General features: G+C 43.4%; 1 protein-coding gene across 2 annotated transcripts in view; it reads left to right on the top strand.

The window, feature by feature from the left end:
* The first annotated feature begins 753 nt into the window (after window positions 1-753).
* Window positions 754-8,695, top strand: part of PIK3AP1 (phosphoinositide-3-kinase adaptor protein 1) — a 38,934-nt gene continuing 30,992 nt past the window's right edge. For both annotated transcript variants that reach the window (XM_048947150.1, XM_048947151.1), the window contains exons 1-2: window positions 754-871; window positions 5,487-5,903. In XM_048947150.1, the coding sequence (XP_048803107.1) occupies window positions 859-871; window positions 5,487-5,903 (430 nt within the window). In that variant the 5' untranslated portion in view covers window positions 754-858. The remainder of the gene's footprint in view (window positions 872-5,486; window positions 5,904-8,695) is intronic.

The following is an 8,695-nucleotide window of genomic DNA, read 5'->3' as shown; positions in this document are numbered from 1 at the left end:
GGCAGTCGGTGTTTGCTTTACCAAAGTGCAATGATGAAGACTTCACTGGTTCTCAGTAAAGAAATGTATTTCTGAATACATAAATATATACGTATATATACACAATGTGTTGTATGTATTTTTTTTTTTTATCCAAGTTTGCAAGGGAATAATCTGAAATAATTATTTAAGCAGAATCTATTGGTTTGTCCTAAGTGACAAACTAAATTGAGCCCTATTTTCTGAGCTCCAGCAGAACCTTTGGAACCTTTCTGCTGCTCTCAGTATGAGCACAGTCATCTGGACGCTGGTGAATCTAAGGGCACCAAGGCGTGTCCTCTCTGATTCTTGTGTTTTCCACCTTTCCTGGCTGACAGCTGTGATTTTAACCACTGTACTCCTTGTTATTACCGTTTCATGTTCACCTGCTCTCTTTCCACTGTATCGGACTCTTCTGTTCCCATCCCTCCAGCCAGTGCTAAGCCCTGCGGAGTCGGAGCAGCTTTAGCTGGAAGGAGGAACATAGACAGTTCGAGAGAATCCCAGAGAAGATATAAGTGGTCATCCTAAACGCTCGCTTTTAGGTAGCTCCGCTGCACGTGGGTTTTAAAAGCGCTGGAAAGCGAAAACGAGCAGTGCTAGAGCAGGAAGGAACGGCCGGGGCTCAGCCTGTGCGCTGTTAGTACGAGCGAGGACCTGCCGTCGCGGTAAGCCCGAGGGCGCCGCCGTCGGGGCCGGAGCTGCGCTCGGAGCGGCCCCAGGGGCGGTGCTGGCCGGCGGCGGGGCGGGCGGGGGGCGGGCTGAGGAGCGGGTCTCCGGACGGGCCGAGGAAGTGACCGCGGGACGGACGCCGCGGTGCGCCGCCGCCAGCCCCGGACCATGACGGCCTACAGTAAGTGCCGCGGCCGCTCCGTGGGGACCGGGAGGAAGCGCCGGGGGTCGGTCGGGGACGGTGCGGGAAGCGCCGGCCGCCGCTGAACGGGGCGGTAGCGGAGCGCGGAGCTGTCCCGGCCGCAGCCCGCCCCGCAGGTAGGGCGGTGCAGCCGGCCGGCGGGAGGGAAAGAGGAAAGGAGAGTGCCTCCCGGAGCGCCGCGCTCGCTCGGAGGCAGCTAACAAAAGGCGATGGTCACCGCGATTGCTACCCCGTCTTGCTCTGCTTGTCTTGTCGCTGGCAGAGCTGTGCTACTGGGGGAGAGTGTTCGGCCGAGTAACCTTGCCCTGTCGCGCACCGGTCGCCTCGGTGGTCCGCCGCGATGTTCTGTAGCAAGGCAGCTCTTCCTAAATATCGCCTTATTCCCCACCATTTGCACGCTCCCTCTTCGGGGTACGATTTTGCTGCCTTCTGCCACAGTGGCACCGGTCACAAGGTGCGCTGGGTTGCCGTCCGTCTTCGCTGACATGTGCGGACAAAACTGATTAAAGTACACCGGCAAACTCCAGAGGTAGATGAGGTTAACCCGAATTGTGTAAGTTCACTAGTGCCCACTCTGCAAGTTCCCCCTTTGCGGGGAAGTGTGTGCGTCCTCTCTAAAAAAGGGAAAATGTGCCGTTCTCAGAGAGTGAAGTAACGGCAGCGTTTCACTGACGCGTATCTCCTTGTGATGTAAAATCAGCTACACGGGAACCTCTGGAGACTTGTGGGCAAAACTACCTTTCTCCTTAAAGAGAGGTGGTTTCACAAAGACTCCTAAAAGTAGAACGACTGTAAATTCACCTATCATAATGCAAATCTCATGTGAAGGAAAAAAATGTATCTAGTTCGGTTCTGTTTCCACTTGCTTGTTTGCAGCACACTGAAGTGGAAGATTTCTATTCTGGTCAAAGTGAGAGGTGTCGATAGCCTGTTAATAATTACTGTTCACTGATCACTGTTGCTTTGTCATGCATTCCGGCTAGGCGAAGAATGCATTTCCTCATACATGACTTAAATACGCACATTGTAGACACCAGATATGAAAGTTACTTCTTTCTGTGGCACACCAGCAGCTTCTAACATCCCTTGGAAGATCTCTCATTTAAGAATTTGATTTTTAAGGCATCTCAGGTGGAGTTTAATTGATATCATAGGGATTTTTTTCATAGGAAATGCATCCTCCTGTATCAAGGAATTGGCTGCTGCTGTTTTCTTTTATCTTCTATACACATATATGCCAAAGCAAATTGATGATAATGTAGATAAGAGACTACGTAATGCTTCTTCATTTTGTCAGAATTTGAGGCAGGCTTGATTTAGCAGATGAAAATCAACTTACTTGACACAACATGCTGTCTTTTAAGACAGTGGAAAAGATTTGTCTAAGTTTTTTATAGTCTGTGGTTGGTCTATGGACCCTGAGAAGGCATGGACTATGTAGAAGGGGGGTACAAAAAAGCTGTGTACTGTTAGAGATCTTGAATTTGCTTTAGGAGGCAGACAAGTGCAATGGAAAACTATTTACGGTCTGTGAATCAAAATGGTTAAACATTTTGGCTTGTGAAGTGAAGCAGTGGTTGATTGAACCTATCAGATTCAGAAGTGTGAAGTGTTAAGTGGGCAGATGTGATCTTACCCAGCTCTGATCCGCTGACTTCCTGCAGTAAGCTTTAGCCATTTCAGTGCTAATCAGAATCTTCCAGTGCTGCCATGAACTGCTATTTCATGTTTGTTCCAAACTTAAGAGATTGTCACCTCCCTACTCCTGACCATGATCCGAAGAGGATTCATTCTCAAAGAGAGGCTGTGAAAAGCCATGATACAGTCTATCCTTTAGGACGCTTTTATTCTCTTGCCACTGGCTGTCTTAGATTCTGACTGATAGAATTTATCCCTTTTTATTTCATGTGTGGTTCAAGAAGCAGGGAAGGCTTTTTATCTTGTTCTTTGTCTGTGCCACTCAGTTCGTGGGACTTCAGCCTCACTTAGAGATCTTAGGTAATTCTAGAGTGATAGATCATAACCTCATCAGCTTTATATCATTACTGTTGTAATGAAATATACAGCTAAGCATCGAAGAGGGAGTTACAGCTGGAAAGGAGTGCAGAGGTTATATTTTGTCATTGCAAACTGCAGCAGAATTATACTTGGATGATTTTCTATGAAATAAATAATCAAGCATGCCCTGCAGTATTGTTAATATAGGTGACATTTGCTAAGCAAAAATCATTTTCCTACTCTAAACTTAGGAATGCATGAACAAGATATTGCTGATATTCAAACAAGATTGCACTTTGCGTGAAAGATTTCTGGAACAGTTGACTGACACAAATCTTTCCTTGTCTTGCTAATGCCCGTCCTGTTCATAACTTTCTTACTTGAACTGAAGGCTTCCTTATGTTTATTTTTGCAAAATCAGGCTGTTGAAAGAACTACCAAAGCATATGAGGTCAGGATTGAAAGACATGCTTGGTGTTCACCTAGGGTTTCCTTGTATGTACAATAGGAAGGATTTACATTGTGCTTTGAAGTGTGCTCTGCAGGTTCTTTTTGTAAATGATGTATGAAGAACCTCCTCTATAAATACGTTCTGTATTTCCTGCATTGCACTTTCCCCCGAGGACTAGCAGTAGTTGGTGCTGCGAAGGAAGGTATTTAATCAGATAAAAATACCATAATCTGGGAAAGTGAGTCTTATCATCTGTTATTTACTTACTTAGAAAGAAAGGGGTGTTGTAATTGAAAACACATCTAGGTTTTCCCATCTGCTGACTTAAGCTTAGTGAGCTAGCTCTTTGGAACTCACTTCCACTGTTTTTGCTTATGAACTGGAAAATTGCCTTAGCTCTTAGCATGGAGTCAGTAATTTCATTTTACTCTTCTCCTTTTAAAGGCCATTGGTAGTTTATCTGAAGCATGTGCAAAAAGGGTACAGGATGGAGGCAAAAGAGCTTGGGAAGAGCTGGCACAGCTCTGTTGAGGGGAGCAGCGTGCCAGCTAGAGGATCCATGCTTTTCCTAAACTTCCTTGGTGAAGTTTGTTCCTATGTTGCACTTTGCTCTGGGTGGTGATTTCCTGGGATATAAATGCCATCTTGGGAGCTTGCAGAGAGTCTGTCAAGTTGGCATATTTGCTGTTTCTTTTGGGGAAGGAAGGCTTCTCACTGTGCCCCAGTGATCAGTGTTTACAATTAATGGCTTCCCAACTGCACCCACCCCCAAGTGCTGGGTTCTTGCTGGCGTGAAAGCTTTTTTCTTGTCTTTTTAATTATTATTTTACTGGATCCACTTTGGAGGATGTTCAATTTTGATTTAATTTTAATAAGATAACAGCAAAAGTGCAGTCTTCAATTTTAGTAAGCTCACTCTTTGCAGATGCTCTTCTTGGCATGCTGAATTTTAAACATTGCCTTCTACTTTAATTAGCAAAATCTGCCTTTGTTTGCTTGCTTCTGAATGGAGGTAGCTTAGAAATGCTGGTGATTTTAAGTTAAACTGCAATTAGAAGATAGTTTGATCGTAACATTTGAAATATTCAGCATTGAAATTTGCAATGGGGTCAAAGCCATAATATGCAAATTTGAGTATATTTCTTCATAGAAGAATGGAAGAATTAAACTTTGACATCAGCATTTTGGGGGATTTATAGATAAAGCACTGCCTCATGTCATGTTCCTTTAGTCTGCATGTGACCTTCATAGCAAACTGGAAGCAGATTGAGAAGTGCCTTTAGTCCAGAATACAGAAATGCGAGAAGGAGTCGTTGGGAGATGTCTCTAGAGAGATGCTGAATAAGTCAACTGTGAGCTTATTTTAGGCTGTGTTATAGCCACCACTTATTGTACTAGTTCCTTCCTTCTGAGGAGGTGGGTTTTTTTCATGCCAAACAGATCAGGAAACCTTTTCATGACAGTTTTGGGGCCCCAATGCAAGCTTACAAAGCCTCTGAAACCTGGATGGTAAGACTGTGCTGCATGCCCTGGGGCTGCTGTACCCTTTGGTTGCACACATACTTTGCAGACCGTTTGCTTTCTGCTGCAATGACAGCAAAAGTGTCTAAAACCATGGAAGCTGTCATGACTTCCTGTGAGCACTGAGATCTCGTTTAAATGAAGGCCTGTCTTATCTTTGGTGTGCTGTGCTGAGAGTATGCTCCATTTGAGTATGTGATGATCTACGGTTGTGTCGCAAAACCTCCTGTTTGCCTGAAATGATTCTGATTCTCACCCTCAGGTGATATCTCATTTTCATGCTATTACTTTTTTCTTTTCTTTTCCCTATTGGCGTGCTTTAAGTCTGAAAATTTCCTCATGTGCCTTGTTTCACTTCAAACTACAGGAGAAATTCCCTTCGCCAGAGAAGGTTTTTGAAAACGAAAAAAATGACTTAAATTACAGTGGAGTCAGTTCCGAAGGAATTCAAGCACCCTTAGCACTGCTTACTTTGGATATCACTATCATGCATTTAAAGTGCTTTAGAGATACTCAGATGAATCGCAGGGTGACAGTTCTGTTGATCGTTTTGCTGTAAAACTGTGGGTCCATTCTTGCTGTGTGTTTAATCCTCTTCCCCGCTATGATCTTGCACTTCTACAGGAACCCATGGGGGATATGATGTGCTGATTCTGTATGCGAGTGACGCTGCTGAGTGGTGTCAGTACCTCCAGAACCTCTTCCTCTCTACTCGGCACATCCGAAAGCATCAGATTCAGAGCTACCAGCTGGAAGGAGAGTCTGCCATCTCTAACCAAGAGCTGGACATTTTCAGCAGAAGTCGGAGCATCGTTATTTTGCTATCTGCTGAGCTGGTGCAGAGCTTTTATTTCCCTCCTGTCCTGCAAAGCCTTCAGGAAGCTTTATGGCCCCCACAGAAAGTAGTCAAGCTGTTCTGTGGTGTTACAGATTGTGATGACTATTTGACCTTTTTCAAGGACTGGTATCAGTGGCAAGAACTCTCATATGATGATGAGCCCGATGCTTACCTAGAAGCTGTCAGGAAGGCCATTTCAGAAGGTAAGGTCATGATTGTGGAGGTGGGCTTTGTGGTCAGCAACTGGAGGCAGGATATTTGTGGTATTGTTCATCCTTATTTTAATGCTTGTAACATGTTTTTCTGAAACCAAAAACTAAAGTAAATTGGACAACCATTGTAAACTAGACAGTTCTGCAAGCTGCTCTTCCTGTGCCTGGTCAGTTGGTTCCTAATTCAGGAAAGATCACCTGTGATTCACAGAGAATGTCTGAGCTTGTGGATTGTGTTTTTAATTTTGAATGCAAATGGAAAATTACAAACTTAGCATCTTTAAATTTCTGCCTGTAAATATTGTACCCTGGAGTTTATTGATCTCAATCGAGAGAAAATTATCTTTTTCTTCAGACCTTCTGTTACACCAGAGTCAAAACAATGTTACTTAATGTGAATTCTCTAGCAATCAGGTTGAAGTCAGAGGGCAAACCATTCTGGCAGAAGATGAGTTTGTTGTTACCCATTATGGAATGTCACAAAGTAGTTGGGTGGTTTTTAAAGCTATCAGTGCAATTCAAATATCAGAGTGTTCTCCAAATACTCTGAAAATGATCACCTCATAATACATAGAGAAGCATTGGTAGCAGAGAAATGTTTACAGATGGAGACTAGGGATGGAGTTCTAGTCAAATCTGAACTTTCCTGAACTCTGGAGCACTTTTTGGTATTCCCTTCTCACAGTATCTGTAGAAATGAAAGTAGAGAGCTCCAGGGAGTCCAGTATTGGTTAGGATGTTTTTATGACACTGCCACAATGAGTGTTCCTGTCATCCTTAACAGGATTGGAATTCCATGACTGCATCTTGGATTAAGATTTATCTGTATTTAGTGGCATGAATCAAAAAAATGATGTCTTCTGATACATCTGCTGCTGTGTGTCTCCTTGATCTTTCACCTTACAGAATTAGGTGCCCTGGGACCAGTTGTATTGCTGGAGAGCTAATGCTGTACCCCTGAGGCTCCAAAGTGTGAGCAGACTCTAATTCCTGCAGCTCTAACTGTAGTGATCCTTCAAGATGTTGCTGCTGTCTCTTTGCCTTTCTGTATTTTCTTTGCCTGCTATTATATTTTCACCTCCAGCAGATCTCTTACTGTGGTCATCTGATCTCATTTTGGCACTTGCGAGGTTTCAGAAGCTGCAGATTGGATGGGAGATGTCTGTGCCACGATTATGATTTCTGCTTGATCTTCAGAGGCTGTTTGGATATTCCGAAAAGAGGCATTATGCTAAAATAACAAGAGGAATAGTTATGATGACAAACTTGTTGCAGTAAAAATAAATGTTGACAGTCATGGTCTTTGCCAGAACGAGTCCCCTGAAAAAACTTGGCTTAGAGGTTGTGTGAAGATGACGTTCTCAGGCGAATAGGTCACAACAGATGTTTCCTAGTACCGGTCTGTATCCCTCTTTCAAATAGCCCTGAACTGTGCTGGTTTTCTGATAGATAACCTAGACCTAATGTAGGCAGGCTCCTTTCTTTGGCCTGAACAAAGACAGAAAACTGTGGCTGAATTTTTATACTCTTAATACATTTAGTGTCTGGTCTGTATGTTTTAATTTACTTTTCATATATGCCTTTCACACTTAGGTAAATATAAGCAATATCTCTCTGGATTATGTATGTTAGTTAACTTGTAATTACTACGGACTAGCTGTTAACAGAGAACTGTTGGAGTGAAAATGTAAAGGGATACTGACTGAAATCTCTTCCCAGAGCCAGTTCTCACCAGCCTCTTCCATTCCTTTAGCTGGAAGACTTCTTCTCCAGAGGTGTGATCTCTGTTGAAAGTTAGCATGTGCTTTAGTTACATGTAAATTGTGTTTTTAGAGAGAGATTATGCTTTGGATTTCTGTAGTTGTTCCTATGTAACAAAAATAATGCAGGTTATTTTCTCTGTATGAAAAAAAGGAAGGAGCATACATAGACCTTATACTAGCTTTAGTATATCTGGAAAATATTTGACTATGAAGAAGATGAGATGATATTTGCTATGGAGTCTTCTGCAGCATTTTCCAAGTAGTTTGGTACGTGAAAAGTCAGAATTTCTGGACTTGCTGGTACAGAAGCCCTACCTGAAGCAAGCTGCCTACTGCATACCAGTTGGGTGATGTCCAACAGTTTGATTATGCACATTAGAGTGGTTACCAAGACAAACAGCCTCCTGTCACTGACTCCTATAAAGGAAGAATCTACTTCAGATGGGCTGGATTTGTGGCTGAAGCACTTGGGTGAACATATTTCATTCTGCCACAGGGATGAGGTCTCACACCCCGTGATTCTACAAACAAAGCTTTTGTGAATAGCCTCAAATGCAAATATATCCTCTGGAGAGAAGACAACACCAGGTGTTGCCTTTTGGGGTGAAACTGCAAGAACTTTCTTCTTGGTACTAAAAATAAATCAGTGTCTTCCTTCTAGTTTGTCTGTAGCTAATGCAGAGATGAGAGGCTTGAAGTAAGAGTGTAACAGCTCTCTCTCCCATAGAGAAACGCAACATGTGCTCTGCTTCCACTATTTCACTTTTAAGTTTGTGGACAAAGGCTTGGAAGTCAGGATGCCTCAGTTCAGTCCATTTTCTGCAGCAGACTGTGTATTTTTCCCAAGAAAAGTATCTCTCTACTCCTACAGCACTTAGCAAGGAGAGTTTATGACCGTGTTTGAAACAATTTATCTGGGTGTCTACCTCTGGAAATATTTATTTCCACAGGCTGAGTTCAGTTTCTTAGCAGCTCTATCCTGAATGGGGAGCACAGGACTCAGTGGGAACAAATACCTCT

Source organism: Lagopus muta, chromosome 5 (genome assembly GCF_023343835.1).
Source record: "Lagopus muta isolate bLagMut1 chromosome 5, bLagMut1 primary, whole genome shotgun sequence".
Taxonomy (NCBI): domain Eukaryota; kingdom Metazoa; phylum Chordata; class Aves; order Galliformes; family Phasianidae; genus Lagopus; species Lagopus muta.
The sequence above is the reverse complement of the archived record's forward strand: the minus strand, read 5'-3'. Positions and strand labels throughout refer to the sequence as shown.